Source organism: Mytilus galloprovincialis, chromosome 7 (genome assembly GCF_965363235.1).
Source record: "Mytilus galloprovincialis chromosome 7, xbMytGall1.hap1.1, whole genome shotgun sequence".
Lineage (NCBI taxonomy): Eukaryota > Metazoa > Mollusca > Bivalvia > Mytilida > Mytilidae > Mytilus > Mytilus galloprovincialis.
Window position 1 is genome coordinate 18,773,997 of NC_134844.1, and position 21,496 is coordinate 18,795,492.

The 21,496-nt window shown below is 30.7% G+C and overlaps 1 protein-coding gene across 3 annotated transcripts in view; it reads left to right on the forward strand.

Moving 5' to 3' along the window:
* LOC143082463 (prolyl 3-hydroxylase 1-like) overlaps positions 1–21,496 on the forward strand; it is a 60,242-nt gene that overhangs the window by 17,861 nt on the left and 20,885 nt on the right. For all 3 annotated transcript variants that reach the window (XM_076258130.1, XM_076258129.1, XM_076258131.1), the window contains exons 4-13: positions 9,142–9,267; positions 10,111–10,247; positions 10,851–11,000; positions 11,586–11,747; positions 12,365–12,421; positions 12,693–12,849; positions 13,572–13,659; positions 18,572–18,644; positions 19,458–19,692; positions 21,134–21,240. In XM_076258130.1, coding sequence (XP_076114245.1) covers positions 9,142–9,267; positions 10,111–10,247; positions 10,851–11,000; positions 11,586–11,747; positions 12,365–12,421; positions 12,693–12,849; positions 13,572–13,659; positions 18,572–18,644; positions 19,458–19,692; positions 21,134–21,240 — 1,292 coding nt within the window. The remainder of the gene's footprint in view (positions 1–9,141; positions 9,268–10,110; positions 10,248–10,850; positions 11,001–11,585; positions 11,748–12,364; positions 12,422–12,692; positions 12,850–13,571; positions 13,660–18,571; positions 18,645–19,457; positions 19,693–21,133; positions 21,241–21,496) is intronic.

Here is a 21,496-nt window from a genome sequence, read left to right on the forward strand (position 1 = left end):
AATGGCGATTTTGACTTTTACCGTTCAGGAGTTTTGGATTCTTGAAAGATTGAAAAATGGAGTTTCCAGTCGTGTCCGTGCATTTACGCATGAACTGTTCCACCAAAACTTCCCAAATTTTAATATGTTGTTACTGATGACAAAATGGAGGTCAAGTTTAATAATGACGATTTTGACTTTTACCGTTCAGGAGTTATGATTCTTGAAAGATTGAAAAATGGAGTTTCCAGTCGTGTCCGTGCATTTACGCATGAACTGTTCTACCAAAGCTTCCCTAATTTTGATATGTTGTTACTGATGACAAAATAGAGGTCAAGTTTTCAATAATGCCGATTTTGACTTTTACCGTTCAGGAGTTATGGTTCTTGAAAGATTGTAAAATGGCGTTTCCATTCACGTTGTTGCATTTACTCATGAACCATTCAAATTAGGCGTTTCAAATTTTAATATGTTGATACTGATGACAAAATGGAGGTCAAATTTGATATTGACGATTTTCACTTTCACCATTCATCAGTAATGGTTCTTGTGATATTGCCAGGACACAAATAAATGTTAATAAATCCAGTTTGCTGTCGTTGTGACAGCCTCTTGTTTTCTGTTGAACTAATAGGAGAAATAGAGGTATTATCAAAATAAAAAAATAACATAATTACAGAAATCGCTTAAATTTGACAATTATTAAGTTTATGTACAGCTTATTTGAAAACAATAATAAAAAATATAGGTCACCAATGAGTTAAAAAAGATATTTCAAATTTGATGCCAAAAAATGGCATTTTTGCACCAAAGGGAGATAATTTGGAGCTTTTTTAATGATATAAACATTTTAAAAGTCATCTGGGGACAAACTGAATCGATTTCTTGGGTTGATTTTTGTACAATATCATAAAGTAATATCTTATAGTGTGATGAATAAAATTTATAATGAAAAAATAAAGGTTTCATTTTTTGCTGAAATTTGTGTACCCACAAGCCACCTTAAAACATTTATTTTGGGATTTTGAACATACACATATATTATGAGAACAGATTGAAAATTAGTTTCTGACTAAAATAATTTTTGTTTGTTTGATAACATTGCAAAAATGTCAAAAGGCAATGCAGAAAATACTGTTTTCAGTATCATAAAACAATATATGCTCTCTCTCTCTCTCTCTCTCTCTCTCTCTCTCTCTCTCTCTCTCTCTCTCTCTCTCTCTTTTTAAACTGTCTAACTCTTTATGATTCTTTTAAGGAACTATTGGCCTTTACTTATAACCATTAATAGTTCATTTGACTTCTATATATTTGCAGAAAAAGAATCTTAAAAATTAGTTTTTTAAAAGTGATATTTAAACTCCATTTGACTTCTATATATTTGCAGAAAAAGAATCTTAAAAATTAGTTTTTTAAAATTGATATTTTTTTCCTCGATGTATGTTAATATATGATACTTATGACTCTGACTATTAATTTCATAATTTTTGGTCAATAATTAAAAAAGTTTCCCATTAGGTTTCTATGTTAATTTTATTTTTTGTGTTAGAAGTCAAATTGACAATAATATCTAAAATCTCTGTTGTGGATTACGTGATATTATTCAGTAGAGTACTGAAGCTGCATAACATGATTTATCAGTACAGGGGTTCTTGGTTTTTTATCCTGTTGATTGGATCATTTAACTTGCAACAGTTTGTAGAATTAATGGACTTCAAATTTTATGACGTATTTTATTAAATCTTGAACTTTAAGTGCCTATATGTCTTATAATAAGACTGGTGAAGACATGACCTACAAAAACCCTCTTATTAACTTAAATTCAGAATTTAAAATGGAAATATTCTGGTATTTCAAGATCTGATTAAGTTGAAGTGCTCTAGAAATAAAGAATTAAGGGGAGTTTACTCCATAGTTAGCTATAATTTTAACCAAAAGTTATAGAGATTTCTCAAATTATCAAACAGACATACCATTTCTATCTCAGGATTAAGGTAACTTCAAAATAGAATTGTTCAGTCAACTTGCCTTTAATTGGTTTTTCAAAGGTTATTGATTTGGGGATTTACAGTGTCTGTGCATTTACTCAAACTGTTCATACGAATCTTTTAAAATTTTAAGGTGTTTTTACAGTTACTAATGACAAAATGGAGGTCTATATTGATTGTCACTAATACTGTTCAGGATTTATTGTCCTTGTGGTATTGCAAAATGCAAGGACACAGAACAATCTGGTTTGCTGTCACTCTGACAGCTTCTTGTTTCTACCAAGTATTCTTTAAATTGCATTATTCTTATAAAAACTTGCACTTAAATTGTAATTATGGATTCATTATTATTTGTTCGATACCAATTTTTTGCAGATTACATAGGTTTAGGTTTACCAAATTTAAATAGTCAACAAAGTATGAATTTTCTATTGGCTTGAAGGCAGACATTGGCAAAACCATGCTATCAAATAAACAATATATTTTTCTCAGCTCATGGAAATTGGTATTGGTATAGATCTACAAAAATAAGTATTCTTCAAGAAAATACATAAATCCACAGTAAAGGATAAACAAAAAAACAAATAATACAGACCACCTGTAACTTTGTTATGTGTTAGTATTATGTGTGTATTTAAGGTAAATTACATGAATTAGATGTGTCCATTTTAAAGGCTTATTACAGCTTATGTTGTACTGTTTAATTTATTTGGAATTACTAAGTAAAATTTGCTATGGATTGATTACCCTTTCTTTGATTTTATCTCCATTTGCAGTTCTCATTTCATTTTGATAAGTGCAATTGTATTGTGCAGATTTTCATTAATCTGTTTTGGATTGCCAGATTTTTTAAACAAATCTTTTGAACGAAGGAATGCTAAGCATAACTGTTATTGAGAAAAGTGATGCATAATACATAAAAAGTAAGCTGATCACAGGATAATTTCGATATTTTATTTAAAATTATGCACCACATTTTTGAGGTTATTTTGAAAAAATTTTTTTTTACAGTCAGTCAGGATTTTCTCACTGCATTGAAGACCTATTGGTAACCTTCTGCTGTTGTCTGTTCTATGGTCGGGTTGATGTCTCTTTGACACATTCCACATTTCCATTTTCAATTTTATTTTTTATAAATAATTTAATTCTTAATTCCATTTTTGAGGAGTAAATTATGGAAAAACTGTTGATGACGTCAAGATCGCATGACAAACGTATGTATGTGAGCTGATGGACAAAAAATCTTTAAGCCAATCATAAGATTTGTTATATCCAAAATTAAATTATCGCATGATATTAGACAAAAATACACAATGAAGATTTTAATATACATTATAACTTATAAGTAAGGAATGACATAAGACTATTCATTAATTACTGTGCAATGTGATAAAATAAAGCATACTGCAAACCTAGAAGATTTTAATTCCACTTATTTACTTTTATTGAAAGTGTTCCAAAATATTTCTGTACCGGTGCATTTTGTTAATGTTAGGTCAATTATAATGTGAGAGGTAGTAATGTTTTAGTTGCTATGAAATAAGTATTGAATATAATTCCACCTTATGTAATAATGCTGTATTTTGATTGCATGAGAACCATGGTATTTTTCACCAATTTCTGTATATTGAGATTTTTTTTTTCTCTGCTGGGGTATTTGCCATTTGGGAATTCTATATGCCGGGGTATTTGCAAGCAAATACCATGGCAGATGGGAAATACCCTAGCAAATACCATGGCAGATGGGGAATACCATGTCTAAAAATAAGTCAATGAATTATTTCTATTCTAAATTCATGGTTCCAGATGAAATATTTAGGATACAAAGCATCATTATTGAATTTGAACCGATTGACGTAAAAATTCCGGGAATGATGTCATAAATAAAACTCAACGGAAACGAATTGTCAACTGGTCACATAAAACTGCAATCCACTTGTATTTTGCTTCACTTAACTGATGAACAAAGTGTAGTAGTCAGCCGAAAACCAGCTTATTATCATAAAAAGGGAGATATATATACAGTCAGTGACATATAAAAAATGATAAGAAATGATTATACGGTCAATGCAATTTGACTGCACAAATAGCACAGCTGCAGTGTATACAAAAATTATACATTCAAGTCGAAATTTCATATGATACCTGATTATAATAAACTTTCTGAGGTGGAACATTCGGTGGAATTAAACTATTATATCATGCTTACAAGGGGTATTTGCCAAAAATACAGGTTTCCAGGTAATCAAATTTCCCGCGACTAACGGCTCTGGAAATTTGTACCTCTCAACCGGTATTTTTGGCAAATACCCCTTGTAAGCATGATATAATTGTATAATATCTTTTAAAATGGTATTCTTGCAAATTTGCAGAAATCTTATGTTTACTCTTTATGTGAATTATTGTCCTTAAATGACATTGTTTTATCCTGTTTTATGTTTTGTGCAAAAACTAAAGAAGATAGAGATCAGCTTTATAATAAAAAAATATCAATAAAAAAGTGATTTTTACATGAAATATATTCTTGTCTACAATGTTGGAGAGTTCAAGTTTTCTTAACGAGTGAGAATTGGTTATATCGCATCATTTCAACTCAAGTTATTTAATTTTGATATTATAATAAACAAGTTCATTACTACTATTTAAGTTAAATAACGAGAGACGATATCAAGCGATTTCCAATTATCACAAGTTGTAAAACCTATTTCTCTTATGGTCAACACTTTAATTGTGTTAAATTAAAAATTCAGCAAGTCTTTGATCTAGTTATTTGCACATACCAGTATGACATCATATGTCCTGTACCGATGTCCATCTTTAACATTAGACATTTTAAAACCTTTTGTTTACTTCAGAATGTAATTAAATTTAATAAGATCAAAAAGCCTTCATATTGTGTCGAGCAAACATGTGAACAACCTGATAATGGGTACATATGAGTCGAAACAAACATACAATTTTTTATTCTCTCCATCATCATATATTATGGTAAAAAAATGTTGATATCTTAAAGTATCAGCTGCCAGACATAATATGAAGCTTTTTTGTCGAGTGAGTGCAGCAAAGGAGATAAAAAAAGCTTTCATATTGTGTCAACCAGCTGAAATTTTACAATATCAATATGCAGATAATCTGATAATCGATTTATTGGGCTGCATTTGTGTCTGTTTGAAGTGTTTTCTTAGTTTTAGCAGCAACTGGAAGATGCCGGACTTGATAAGTTTGGGTCACACTTATCAACGTTGGTTCAAACATTATGACGTTGCTGATATAAACAGGTGAAACTTATTCACGCCGGGTCAATGTATTTGACGTCACAAAGCTGGGATATATGCAATTTTATTAAGAGCTGAGCAGAGTGATATAGACAGTGGGACACGATTATAATTTTTATAGTTTTCATTTTTTGGGGAGTGTGTTGTTATTATCAAATCAATTCACCATGAATAATTACAATTTCAGTATACTTGTGCCCAATATCTTTCAACTCAATGTTCTTCAAAGTTAGGGTATAAATCTGACTATCAATTAGTACACTCTTTAATTATATGGCAGACAACTCTGTCATTATAACTCTTAGCTGTTGCTGGCATGAAATAAGGTTATGACATTTGGTATTTTGAGCCTGTTCACAGTTGTCTTTGTTTAGGAATATTGCGAATTATGTTTGGATGTTCAATTTAAAAAAAATACCCAGAATGCATCATATCCTGAAATTGTAAATTTTATACAGCTACGCCTTCAATGTTAAAGAATGTAATAATGTAAACAAAAGGATTTCCTATGAATTCATTCATAGTTGAAACATGTGGTGAACTATTTACTTGCAACATAATAAACATGAACAATTTTACTGATGAATGCAGTCAGTTCAACCAAACTGAAATAACAAAATGATATACACGTGTGTCGTAGAATAAGGATTATATTTTGATGATATGCAACTTTTCTTAGCAAAAGTACAAAAAAAAAAGTAAAATCTCTGACATCTATAGGACATGTAGGTGTTTCTTGTTTCAAACAAGAAAAATATTGAGAAATAGTCACTGAAATCTTTTACAAAAGAGATGGATTACTTTTTATACCTCCTTTTAACTGCAGAAAGAAGTTTTAAGAACTTCCACAATTGTGTGCCTCGAGTTCCCAAAGTAGGCTATTTATCATTGACCTTCACTGGTCCCTTGTTGAGCACCTTCCAAAAGCAGTAAGAATAGTAAAACCCATCCTCAGACATGAGGTCCAAAAGAAAATATGTTAAAACAAGAATGTGTCCCAAGTACACTGATGCCCCATCCGCATTATCATTTTCTATGTTCAGTGGACTGTGAAAATGGGATAAAATCTCTAATTTGGCATCATTAAAATTAGAAAGATTCTATCATAGGGAACATGTTAACGAAGTTTCAAGTTTATTGGACTTTAACTTCATCAAAAACTACCTTGACCAAAAACTTTAACGGAGGAATGAAGGACAAACGAACGGACGAATGCACAGACCAGAAAACACAATACCCATAAATCGGGCATAAAAGCTTATGATGGTGGCTTTCAGGATTGTTTATGATATTATAATCAATTATTCAAAGGTTAAAATTGGGTAATTCAAAAGTCAGTTCACAGTAGTTGTTAATTGACAGAAATTTTGAATTGTTTTCTTCAGATGATATCTTTGAACCGATCCATGTCCCAACTTTTACTTATCTTGGTTTGATACTGTCCCATGGGACTTAAAATAATCCTATTCATGTTGATTTTCCTAATTTCTTATTCAAGGGCACAGAAGCAATGGGCCAATTCTAGAATCATGTCTTTCATGGGAAAGTATCGTCAATTTTTAACGATTTTATGACGTAATTTTACCAGATAGGTGCGCCGGTATCCCTGCTTTATTAAAGTTTCAGAATTGTTATTGTGCACAGTGTAGTTAAGAATTATTTTTTTTCGGTAAGTAAATAATTCCTGTACTACTTAATTGATGGTCACCAAATTATTTGATTTTGATTTTCAAAATATTTTGTGCAGACTATAAGATCTAACTTTTTCACACTTTCTTTTAACATGTGTTGGAAGTGACAATGCCTACATGTACATTAAATCAGGTAGTTATGGAAGTCAAATGACAGATTCAGCTTGAACTGGCCTATTGGTAGATTGAAATTGTTAAAAAAATTACTTTGAATGTCTGTGCAGCCAAAAAGCAGATTTAAAATTCAAATTTTATGTATCAAGAACATATATATATGTTGTTTTTTTTAAGACAAATCTATGTATTAGAAATTATTTCAGACAAATTAAAAGGTATTTCGGCAATATTTTGTGTTTTGTATACAAATTTAAACTTTTTTGAAAGAATTGTTGAGATAAATGCATTTGTTCTTCGATTTTCAGTTATATTTCAAACAGTTAAGTATGTTGAGGTTTTATGCAAAATCTGTGACATACCATACTGGTTTCTATTTATGAAATTCTTGAAATTTACACACTTACAAAAGTAAATATGACATAACACAGATAATGTTAATACAATCAGACACCATCAACCCAAAAGATATATTGCAGTTTGGACCAATACTTCTGAATGTATAAAGACAGGTTTTTTTGTTGATTTGACAGAAATATATACTGGACTGCTAGATATTGGTTAATGTTTTTTTATGTGGAAAAGAAGGTTAAGATAAATAACGTCACTAAAAAAACCTTCACCTATTTTACACATCTGTTTCCCTGACAAAACATGATAAATGTTCACAGACTTAAACTGTCTGCCATCATATTATTCAGCATTACATGGAACAGAATATTTATGCCATATACCAGCAACGTAATGCTCAGTAATTCGAAAAAAATATTCATAAATCAATTTAATCCCATAAGTTGAATTCCTGTGCAACACCGTGATTAGAAAAAAAATCTGTTTTCAGTATGACCATTAAGAAAAAAGACAGTGTTTTATAAAGATTTATGTTGATTTGAAGGGTTTGTTTCCTCTGCTTGACCATTCACTGTTGTTTAATTTTAAATCAGAAGATACAATTACCCCTTTATGTAATTGAAAACAAACCTTTATAAAAAAAAATTGTCACTTCCTTTCTACATCTGAAGTACTGTTAAGACAAATCTATTATTAGCACAAGAACATGAGCCTTTACTTGTTGTCAGTGTTTATTGCATTCATCCATTATTAATATTTTGTTGATTCTTTTCCTCAAGAATGACTTCAATACTTTGAGTCAATCTTTTTCTCATTATCCTTTGTGTGCTAACTTTCATTTGTTTTTTATCAGATAACACCCAGTTCAGATGAACTATTTAAAAAATAGATTGCATTATTTGTTATGACGCAAGAATCTTGTAAACTTATTGATAAATGTAAATAACAACACCCCATCCAAGTGCAACTATTTACCCCTGGGTAAAAAAAAAAATATATCAAAATTTATTAAAAATGCAAAAAATTGTCAAAATGTGGTGCCAAAATTTGGAGAGAAAAAATCAGATTGTCAAGTTCCAACAAAACAAAATTGAAAACATAAGATTTTTTTTAAAAGTGATATTTGACAACGTGCAGCAATTTCAGTGTTGAAAAATTTTGTGGGGAATTTCTACATCAGAACTCATCAGAAATTTCCAATTTTACACCCTGTAATATATATATAAAATGAGTACAGGAATGCTTCATAGATATGTTTATTTTGGCTGTGTCTCAGGCTGTATGAATTCTCAACAACAGTATAAAATTCTGTACATCCCCTGAATACACCAAGATAACTAATAATACATGTGTAATAGAGCAAATTCAACAATCTAATTTTCTCAGAAATTACAAGACCTACCTGAATTACTTTTAATGATAAAAATTCTTTAGAAATCCCACTTAAAAGACAACTGTCACCTAACTTCATATTTTAAAGATTTCTTCACAGCATGACAGAGATGAAATCCAACTTATGTCATGTACTTGTAAATGACACACTCAGTTTTCTTTTTAATTTAATTGGATTTATTCTGTCATTTATCTGATATTAGCAACTCTATTTTTGATGTGTATGCATTAAATGCTAATGTATTTTTAATTTTTAATTTTAACATTTGAAATATATAAATATACATGTATATACATAGATTTTGAAATATTACAACTTTATAAATGTTATGTTATTTTTTTTTTTTACAGATCACTACATCTCTGTATTACAGTGTCAGTTTAAATGTGAGAGGAAGTTGAGCATTCTCTTTAAAGATTATTTACCAGATTTTGTTGGACAGCATTATAATTTTCTACAATTTGCATATCACAAAAGTGAGTTTGGTTACTATAGTTAATTTATGCTATAATTACCATCCTATAATATCTTAAGCTTCAATACAGGGGTTGGTTCTCGTCATAAGCTGCCTCAAGATTTTTACATCATTACAGTAATGGAAAAAAAAATTTGTTTTCTACATTTTGAAGAAAGTTTTTAAGAAAATAATTTGTTATTTCATTACTTGTAAAACAAAGAAAAATAAAAAAAAAACCATAGCGGAATATTTTCTTGACATTTTTTTTTTTTTTTTTTTGTATTAGGAAAAAGGACATATTTTACACTAAAGATACCTAGCAGGGCATTTAGTTATAACCCATGTGCCCCATTCTGAACTCCAAAAGTCAGTCAGACTTATTTGGTCAGGTCTAAATATATTTAAATCATTTTTGTAATGAATTTAGTAGTTATCAGTTTAAGTTTTACCATCCTGTTACAAATCAACCTATTTTTGGCAGATAAGAACACTTGTTCAACTCTTAAAAGTTTATAAAGGGATGTGGCAATGCATATAATCAACTGCATATGATAATAAGGAGTTGTGGGATACATATCAATTTTACAACAACTAAATATAAAGAATAACCAAAATACATCTTGAAGGCAACATACAATATTCAACAACTGCCTTTACAATATATGTGTCAGGCTCTAAGTGATCCAAAGTATGAATTGTGACAAAAGAACAAACCCTGGGCAAGAACATGGAAGTCTTTTTGAATAAAACATTGCTTTATTAAAATTTATAATAGTTCAAAGCATTCTTTTGTTATTTGTATAATTATATCTTTTCATTTGATATGTTGATAAAGAATATAAGAAATATCTTTCTTTTTAAGATGGAAATAATGACAAGGCTGTGGAGTGTGCAGGTACATACCTATTGTTTAATCCAAACGACGAAGAAATGTTACGAAATAAAGCATTTTATATGCAGAAACTTGGATATCATGAAGCTCATTTTGTACCTCGTCAGGTAAATAATAACTGATATGCTTGTCACTTCAAGAAACAGATATCATCTTTGAAGATACAATTTTTATTATCATCCCCATAATAAATTATTTTTGTTTTGCCCCACTACAAACTACATTTATTATCTATGTCCTTTATTCAGAAATCAAATAAATGAATGAGCTTTTTTGCCTGCATATATTTTTGTTTTTGGTTTATTAAGATGACTAGCAGATCAAGGTCGGGTTTCGTACCAGTTAGTTAATCTGGTTATGGCAGAATTACAGCTCTGACTTAGGAGACTTTGAGTTACATTTTTTGACTTTTTTTCTCAAGTCAAGTTTGAGATTCTTTTGGTTGATTAACTTCTGTTGAATTATGACACTTGGAATTTGAAAAGTCCAGAAATATAGTGTAATGCTTTTAGATCTGAAGCTGATTTTTAGTACATTACTGTATCATAAATTGAAGAGGCTTTTTTTGAATTTTTTTTTTACACTGTAACACATTAAGAAATCTTTTAGACAACTTTTTCATTGAAGCAGGGTTTTACTGTTTTGTCTGTTTCAAATAAACTTAATTGGTACTAAAATATAAATGACTTATCAAATTGGATTATTTTCAGGATGCCAAAGAATATGAAAACCGTAGAAATAAAATGTTGGAGTTGTTGTACTTCATCAGAGATGAGTATAATGTAATGGAAGACAATGAAGAAGATACCATGAAGGGGGATTACCTTAGAGAAATTGAGTCAGAATTAGAAAAGATACATGTAAGGGAGATAACTCACTTTAATGTAAAGAGTAATTAATTGACTGTAAGGTTAACAATATGTTTTTTTAAACAATATTTAAAAAACAAGGTATTTAAAAAAAATCTATCAAATAAAATTTTGTACAAAAAAAAATATGCAAAACATTATTGAATTGTTTTTAATATTTAGACTTCTTCTAAATGCTTATTTATTTCATGACATCTTTCTAAATGTAATGGAAAATTGTTATTGTTGAACTATTCATTATTGTGATTTTTTAAGAATTTTAAAAAAAAATGAGAGTTTTTTTTTTTTTTTTTTTTCATCTAGTCACATCATTTGCACCAATTAAAACGACACAATAATTTTTGAACTTACAGTAACTTAAATATTAAATATTAGTGATTTAAATTTATCTAATCTGTATATATGTATAACAAAAAGAAAAAAAGGAAATATGGATAATCAGTTTAGGCTTCTTTCACCATAGAACTGAGCGATAACAACTGTTGTTTCTGAGTTATATAATATCAGATGTGTTTAAATTAGCTGATCTTACCTATGTTCAAAACATGACATATGGCTATTTGATTTGGTTTTTAGATGAACAGCACCAAATCTAAACCTGAAAAACTGACCAAAAAACACTACATGGCAATTTATGAAAAGATTGGAATCAAAGTAAAAGAGGAAAAAAATGACAGATTTGTTGCTGATGATTTTTACAGACAAGACCAATGTAGAGAACTTGCCAATTTTGCAAATGTAATTATCTGTTCTATGTTTTCAAGTCATAAAGGATTTTCTTGCATGGCAAAATCATAAACACTTATGCCAATTATAAAGATACCACAATTATATTTCATAATTTATTTTACTCATAAGTTTGATTTCAAATGTAAAAACTTATCACGATCAGTGAAGTCATAACTATTTTGTAACAAATCCTAGCCCGTATATGGGGTTTGTGGGACCAAATTATAAGAAGAAAACAGTATTTAATTTTAATTTAGAAAGGAATTGTAAATGTAAGTAACAAACTTAACAGCTCATGACTGACTGTTTATGAGTAATATAAAAAAAGACTTCCTGAAGTTTTCTTATCTTAAAAAAAGGAGGAAATTTCTATAATAACCTATTTATTTTGTGTGCATCAAAATAATACTCAAAATTTCATTTACTTAATGAAGAAAGAAAGTGTATAGGCTATATCACACTTTATATCCACAAAGTACCAAAAATACCCAACATTACATTAGAACCTAGTGATAATTAGAACAAAGAATATAGTTTGTACCCCCTGTAAGAAAACATTTAAATAATTTGAAATTAAAGATAAAATTCTGATAATTAATTACTTTCAATTTTATTTTCTATTGTAGATATTGGAACCTAATTCAAATGGAGTCAGATTTTTAAATGTAGCTGAAGGTTTACAGGTATGTGTTGTCTCATGTAGCAATATCCTGCCATTTCTATTGAGATTTATTCGGAAATTTTCACATATGTTAGACATAACTCCCAATAGTTTATCACTATTAAATGACAAATACTTATAACTATGTGAAGCAAAAGTATTTTCAATTAAGATATAAACTGAATCAGAAAGTAATCAAAAAAATCATCATGATCACAAATCGTCTATTGTGGTTTTGTTCCTAGATATTGCAACCTTGTTTGATTAAAATCAGAATTTCTTTTTTTTAACAGCGAATAAAGGAAAATACAGAATTGGAAATTTCCTTGAGATTGTTTTTAAGAGCCAGTGAGCTAGCACGTCATTTCAGTGCTCATTTTTATAACAAGACCAGTTTCTTTATAAAGAATGCTGCAATAGTCTGCATAGACCCTGGAGCAGAAAATCAGTGTATGTATTATTAAAACAGAAAACAGTTTTTAAACTAGATGTTGAATTTCAAGATTAAATATGAATAGACATGTGTTATCAAATATGATTGAAGTTTTATAAAAATGGGGGTTGTTTCTTTTATTTTTCTTGGATATTTAACAAAAAAGATGAATCTAATTTATTTGATGAATGCTCTAAGGCACAATTTTTAGCCTAAGAAAATGAAAAATTTAAAATCAGCTGATTTCTGTGTAAGACAATTAGTATGTTCAAAAACAAACCTCAAGATCTTTCAAATATTATGAACAGTCTACAATAATAACCCAGGAATAACAGGTTGAATTAAATATCAAATACATCTGCAGTTTAATTTTTTGGGGTGAAGAAAACTTGTATCAATGGAAACAATGGCTATCTTTTTCTTCACAACTATCAACCTCTTTGATTATTAATCAAGGCTGTTAATAATTATAGTGTAGGGTCTTCTTTATAGTCTTTTTTATGTCAAATTTTATTGATTTTTTGGGTGTGGACATACTTATTTTAGAATATAAGGTTATTGAAGTTTCTGAGGAATCATTGGTCCAAAGACCTCCATTTATTTGTTTATACTTTTTCAGGATTGGCTGTGATTAACATGTTCAACAGATTAAAATTAATTTTAATGTGTTACATAAACATTGATAACCAAAAGTTAAAATTGTAAATGAAGACATGTATATGGTTTTAATATTTTTCAGATCCAGAAAATTGTATACCACAGGAAGATGGTAGTTGCTTAACAGAGGATGAAATTGATGATAAGGAACTTCTTAATGATCAATTTGTGTAAGTCATATAATTTTTATTGTATATTTTCCATCAACATGCAGTTGCATGTGATAAATGACAGTTCCTAATTTGTAAAGTTATATGGAAATATGATCAAGGAACATTTAAAAATCAGTCTTTTTTTGTCTTTTGTAAATATTTAAAAAGTTCTTAATCTCCTATATCTTTTAATTTTTATTGTAATGTATAAAATTACATAGCTACTAAACATCAATTGTTCTGGGAAATTGACTTATTAAAATAGATTGTTTCTGTTCTGCTAAATATTATATTCTAATGACCTCTAATATTTACAGTGCAAAAACTCTTAAATATTGATAGTCATTGTAAGACAAACTTGGTAATATTTCTTAGTATAGCAAGACTATTCCACTGACAAAATGATAATTTAACCAGTTCAAATTGACAGTACTTCATAATGAAGGCTGTCTTTCATCTGTCCCTTTCATCATTTTGCAGGGGCCTTGGAGGCCAAGTGGTCTAAGAAGTTCTACTACAGTAATAACTAGCCAGTCAACACTGAGGCATTTTGTTCAAACCCTGCCTGTAAGAGTGCACTTGACTCCAATCTTCATTGACTAGGATTGTCAGTTTTCCTATCGAAGATTGATGGTTTTCTCTGGTCACTCAGACTTCTTACACCAATAAAAATTGGTCGCCAAGAAATAGCCAAAAAGTGGCGCTTAAAAAATTTAACACCAACAATCAATCAATCAATCAATCATCAATTTGCAGCTGCTAATATCCTGTAGCCATGTCCAGTGAAGCAATAGTAACATTTCCAACAAGTGAATCAAAGCAAGATTTACTGTTTGGAATAGGAAATATGTCTTTTATAGTCAATTTGTTAAGGGAACAATAATCCACATAATACCTCAAAATGCCATCCTTCATTATGCTTATACCAATCAAACTGCCTGTTCAGAGTTTGATACCTGAATGATATTTGTCCCTATTATATGTTTTGGATGTCCCTTTAAGAGTAAAGTGGTGATCTATAAAATTATTATGTCAGTTCTTGCAAGACTAGCTTTATCTCTTCTAAATATAGAAGGACTTTGCCATGTTTCAAAAGATAATTATAGATGTTCAAATTGACCGTCCTAATTAATGCCGTCTTGTGTCAGTCTCATTCATCAATTTGCAGCTGCTATTATCCTGTGGCCATGTCCAGTGCTGACATAGTAACACTTGCATCAAAAGAAGATTATATGTTTAGAATGAAAATACATCTATGATAGTCAATTTGTTAAGGGAAGATAATCCACACATAACCTCAAAATGCAATCCATCTTCTTAATACTAATACCTGACAAAATGCCATACAGAGTTTGATACCTGAATGACATCTGTCATCAACATATTTGTAGCTGTTTATACATGTCCATGTCCAGTGATTACACACATTCATTTCGGACAAGTGTATTTGAGCTCTAGATTAAATGTTTTAGTGGAAATGTGTCTTATATCGTCAATTTGTCCAGGGAAAAATAATCCACACTCTCAAAATGCAGTCTTTCTTTTATAATACTAATACCAAACAAAATGCCCTTCAGAGTTTAATACCTGAAAGACATTTGTCATCAACATAACTGTAGCTGCTTATATCCAATGGCCATGTCCAGTGATGACATACATTCATTTCCATCAAGTTTATCAACGCAAAGTTCAATTTTGGAATGGGAAATTTGTCTCGTATGGTCAGTCTATTAAGGGAACAATAATCAAGACAGTACCTCAAAATGCTATCCTTCAAAATACTTGACGGACTGCTTTTTCAGACTTTTATATTTAATTGACATTTGTCACCATTATATGTTTTGGATGTCCCTTTTCAAAGTGAAGCAGTGTTCTACAAAGTTTTCATGTCAGTTCTTGCAAAACTTGGGTTAGCACTTCTAAATGTAGCTGGACTTTTCTTTGTTCAAAACATAATTTAACATGTTCAAATTGACTACTTTGTATTTAAGTCTGCCTTATGTCTGTCCCTTTCAGGTGTAACACCACTAATTCGGGCCCAGCCAGAAAGCACATACCAGAAAGTAGTACATATTTAACACAAAATAGTTCCTATGCATGAGTGTAACTTTCTAAATATGTAGAATATTTATGTATTTTTGGTATCAACTGAAAACTGAATGACTGGTGATCATTGTAGATAGTAGAGGGGCATTATCTTTTCTGGGCTGTGCGTCCGTTCGTCTATATGTCTGTTTTTCCTCCGTCTGTCCCGCTTCAGGTTAAATTTTTTGGTCAAGGTAGTTTTTGATGAAGTTGAAGTCCAATCAACTTGAAACTTAGTATTCATGTTCCCTATGATATGATTGTTCTAATTTTAACGCCAAATAAGAGTTTTTACCCCAATTTCAGGGTCACCTTAACATAGAAAATGATAGTGCGAATGGGGCATCTGTGTACTATGGACACATTCTTGTTGACTTATAATATTGGATATTTAAAAAACTGCACCAAATGTTATAAAGAGGGTACATTTGCCTGTTTGTCAGATCTGAAGTACCTATTTTGGTATATCCAAAGTTCCGGGAACCAATTCTTTCTTTAATGCCATTAAAGGTATGTTGATTTTTTCAGTACAAGACACAATGAAGTGTAGCTTCGACATGCAATGAATATCACTTTATTTGAACTTTAAATGAAAGAGCTGTGTCTGCTTGAAATTGAGGAATTTAACATAGAAAGCAATGGGGCCATGGATTAGTGGTGTACTTCCTTCATTAGTATGTAGCTCTTTATATTTTGTGTCCATGCCCAGTGATGACATACATTCATTTCGCCAGGTATATCTAAGTAAGGTTTTATGTCGGAATGGGACATGTCTTTTTTTTTAATTTTTTAATAGAACGATTATCCACACAGTGCCTCAAAATGCAAAGGTTTTGGCTGATGTGGCATAAAGCACACACCAATCAATCAATCTTCATTAAAGTGATGGTGTGTTCATCAATTATTTTGCTTTATTTGTTTAACATCCCCTGTTTCTATTCCCTTCATCACATTTTTGTTGAACAAACCAATGTCAAAGTCGAGAAATTTGAACCAAGAATTTACTTTTCCTCTGTATCTGTGACCAGCATATTAAAATACATTCTTATGTAACTAGGGAATGTGACCTACCAAATTAGACTTATTGCCTTGTTTATACTAACATAAGCAACAAGACTGATGCCACATAGTAGTATTTGTTAACCCTTTAGGAGCTCCTGTGATCACCCTTAATTTTTTGGGTTCGTGTTGCTCAGTCTATAGTTTTCTATGTTGTGTTGTGTGTACTCTTGTGTTTCTGTTTTCTTTTTTAGCTATGGCATTGGGAGTTTTTTAACGTTGGAATGTCCCTTTGGTATCTTTCAGCTCTCTTTTACACTATTTTTGTTCTTCATATTTTCAAGTACATCATGTCTTCTACTTCTTCTTTTATTGTTATTACTCCTGCAACAGTATAGTAGTTTGGTTTCATTGTTATATTGACAGAAAGAGAGCTTAGTCTTAATCTTCGCATAATAGAGATGGTTCACAGTTTAATGGTACCACAGGATACATATTTTATGAAATCAGCAGCATTTCTAGTTTTTATGTTTGAATTTCAATTTTGAAGTTTCTAATATGTAAAATTATATGGATCTATGATCTAGGAACATTTAAAAATCATTGTCGTAAAGCTGTTGTAAATTTTGAATATGTTCTTTTAATCTTCTGTATCCTTCAACTTTTATTAAATGTATAAAATTACATGGCTTACTAACATGAATGATTATGGAGAATTGACTTGTAAAAAACAGATCTGTAATTTTTATTGGAAATTATGATTATTTTTTTTTTGTACAATATTTTTCGATGAAATATGTTGCCATTTTACATGAAAAACAAGCATTTTTCATTGTGTTGTATAAATTGCATAACACACAGCACTGCAATGCAATGCAATTAAAAGCTATTTTTTGTAACAATGTCTAAAAGTAATTGGTAGTGAAATTTCCATCCTTTTGTTCATATTTTACTGTCTGATCTCAGCTCACTAACAATGAACGTTACTGGTATAACTTTTCTAGTGGCTTAGCTAACATTTAGGAATATTTTTATATCTTTCCTAAACTTTCACTTATGTAACCAACAGTTGTATACTTTTTTTCAGTCAGCCAATGATGACCTTATTTTCATATTGCAGTAATGGGGAAAGTTCAAGTCTTCTGTTCCTCACCATCTATTTATGACAAGTCAACAATATTTGGTATATGGATTTGTAAATACTTATGCCATAAGACATTGGCTTCATTTAAACAATTGTTCAAATTAAGTTTGAATTCTGAGGTCTATTTCCCAATAATTCACATGACAGGGCAACATTATTGGTAATGAGTCATACTGGAATGTGGCCATTGACATGATTTTTTACATTTCATTGATCAGGTTAATTTTTAAAGCTGTTCCTTAATAATTATACATTGTAAACATTAAACAAGTGTAAGCCTATCTGACATATATGTCATATTTTTCTTGATCTCATTTTTAAGCTCTGGAGTCAGGAAAAGTTAATAAAATTGTTCCTTTGTAACTTTATTTAACATACCAACACATTCAAGATTTGGATAGTTGTAAGAAAAGAACAATTTCTCCTGACATTGTAAATTTTGTTGGCTACATTTTCATTGTTAAGTGTGCAAGATTAGGTGTGTTGCTCTGTTAATATTGACAGGTCATTAATGTATGACATTTTGTTTGGTTATTTTCTGTATGTGTTATTTTACTGCAAAAATAATGCATGTAGGTAAGAAATATATGAAACTACTATAAAAAGTAAATGTGCATATAACAGATATTAATAATTCAAATATTATAACATACAAACATTTCAATGTAGATGTGATGGTAACTCCCTGTTTTATATTTGCAGCTTGATATCATTCCTGACAAAAGATGAAGAACCAGGGCATTTTAGTTTCCTAAACAGAAGACATAACAAAGAGGTAAGACATATAATTATATTACGGATAACAAATGTGTCGAGGTTTGTGATTGAATAACAACACAGAGATGTCAGTATATATTCGGGAAACTGCTGAGGTATAAACGACGTGTTTATCCCCAATTGGAACCTCAAAAACGTCATCATAACACCGGTTACTATGTGACGTAGTCAAAAGCTATGGGATTGTCAGAGGCTCACAGAGGGAAAATAATGAGGTGCTTCAGTCAATAATAAATTTTTAATACAAAATGATGCAAATTACACTTTTAATACTTAAATTTAATGTTAAAAGTGTTATTAAAATTTATTACATACAGGATAAAATTATGTTCACAGCAAATTAGAAAATCCATCATGTATGCAGAACATATCAGGTTGGGTTTTTCAGTATATATGTGTTGTCAGCAAAATACTTGCACTGGAAAATAACATTATGCCGGGGGTAATCCGTAATATATGTGTAATTCAGGTCTCAGACATGGTATATACTGTGACATTTCCGGCTTAGGTCTGATATCCCCTTCGCCTTCGGCTCAGGGGATATAAACTCTAAGCCGGAAATGTCACAGTATATACCCTGTTTGAGACCTGAATAACATATAATGTGCATTGCTATTGCAAACAGTACTTTGTTTAACTTGGACAAATGAAATAAGACAACAAATGTTAAGCAATATACAAGTAAAACAATAAGTAAAAAAGAAAGTTGTAAATTTAGATGTTGCATTGATTTTATTTTGGTTGTTACCATCCAATGAATGTAAAGCACTAACAGAAAATTCATAGATTATAAACTAATTATAATTTACAGATGTCTGTAATGTCAAAATGTGGGCGAGTTGTTGGCTTTAGATTATCTGACAGACACAGATCAGAGAGATCAGAATCACAGAGATGTTCCATGATTTTAACTTTTACATCTAACAGAAAGGAGGATAGTCCAGCTCACAGAGAAGCTTCATTATATCTTTTGGATTTAGAGAAAAGTCGGCTTGAAGTAAAAGAAGTTAATAATACAGAAGATATGAAAAAGTTTTATGACAATGGTAAGATTTATAGTTTATTGTAGTATAAGCAATATTTGGAGCAATTACAATATTGTTGAAACGACAGAGTTTTTGTTAAGGCAGGTACATTATTAACAGGTTGTAGAAGACCAGATATTTTAGAATATCATTTATTATCACTTTATTTGAAAATTGGTGCAAATATTTCCAAGGAGAAACCATCTTTAACAGTCTCCATCATTTTGCCGGTCTGAACAAGAAGGTAGAACTCAATGAGCTACAATGTATTTAACTTGTTAGAGATCTGTCAGATTTTTCAGATCAATGATAACTGAATAAACATCAACAAAGGGATAGGTACAGTTTCCTTTATTTGTCGGTTTTACTGAAATAAAGTCAAATCAGGAAGATGATTACTTAAAATAAACAGGTTATAGGCAAATTGGTCATCAGGTTCTGTATTTGAAGTCTATATGCAAATGTATTTTGGACGTATTTTGATTTACAGAAAATAATGCATGTTTTATTGATATTGACCATACAGCATGTTTATATTTTCTGGTGACTGAAATAAGTTGATATGTGCTGTTGTTTAATATTGATTTTAATACCTGTACTGGGTCAAAGGCAATTGATTAACATCTTTCCTCTAAGACATTTCCACCCTCAGTTTCTAGTTAGGACACTGAAGGAGATCTTTTATTTTATTTAAGGGATTGAAATTGAATGTTCATTAACACTTCAAAGTGTTTTAGAGTAGTCAGTTGGTTATGGTTAAATATGAATAAAAGTAGATGTGGGGTATACAGCCAATCAGGAAGCAACCAGTAGATGTGGGGTATACAGCCAATCAGGAAGTAACCAGTAGATGTGGGGTATACAGCCAATCAGGAAGCAACCAGTAGATGTGGGGTATACAGCCAATCAGGAAGTAACCAGTAGATGTGGGGTATACAGCCAATCAGGAAGCAACCAGTAGATGTGGGGTATACAGCCAATCAGGAAGTAACCAGTAGATGTGGGGTATACAGCCAATCAGGAAGCAACCAGTAGATGTGGGGTATACAGCCAATCAGGAAGTAACCAGTAGATGTGGGGTATACAGCCAATCAGGAAGTAACCAGTAGATGTGGGGTATACAGCCATTCAGGAAGTAACCAGTAGATGTGGGGTATACAGCCAATCAGGAAGTAACCAGTAGATGTGGGGTATACAGCCAATCAGGAAGCAACCAGTAGATGTGGGGTATACAGCCAATCAGGAAGTAACCAGTAGATGTGGGGTATACAGCCAATCAGGAAGTAACCAGTAGATGTGGGGTATACAGCCAATCAGGAAGTAACCAGTAGATGTGGGGTATACAGCCAATCAGGAAGCAACCAGACATTGAAAAAAGCCAAAGACATTTAGAGGTCAGCGTACAATACATGATCATCAGAGATTTTAATATGAATTAATTTGTTTTTTTTCTCACACTTAGGAGTTAGAATAGTAATGGGTGAGAAAGAGTTAGGTAGTAACCAAAGATTTGCAGCAGATGGTTTGATAACTGAAGAACAGTGCCAAGCATTGATAAATATGAATCAGGTAAATTTTGCACGTTATCCACTCGGAGATTTAATGATTATTACAATTTTGTAAGTTGAGTCATATCAGTTGGAGCGGCATGATAAAAACAGTTTATACATTAGAAAATTTGTTTAATAATGTCACTAGAAGTATGTATTTTTACTCAGTCAGTTCTGTGGGTTTAGATGAAATTTTATTATCTGTAAACAATTTTTAGTGCCTTTTTTGGAAAATTGACGCTTTCAGCGGCATGTTTCCGATACTAGTGAACTAA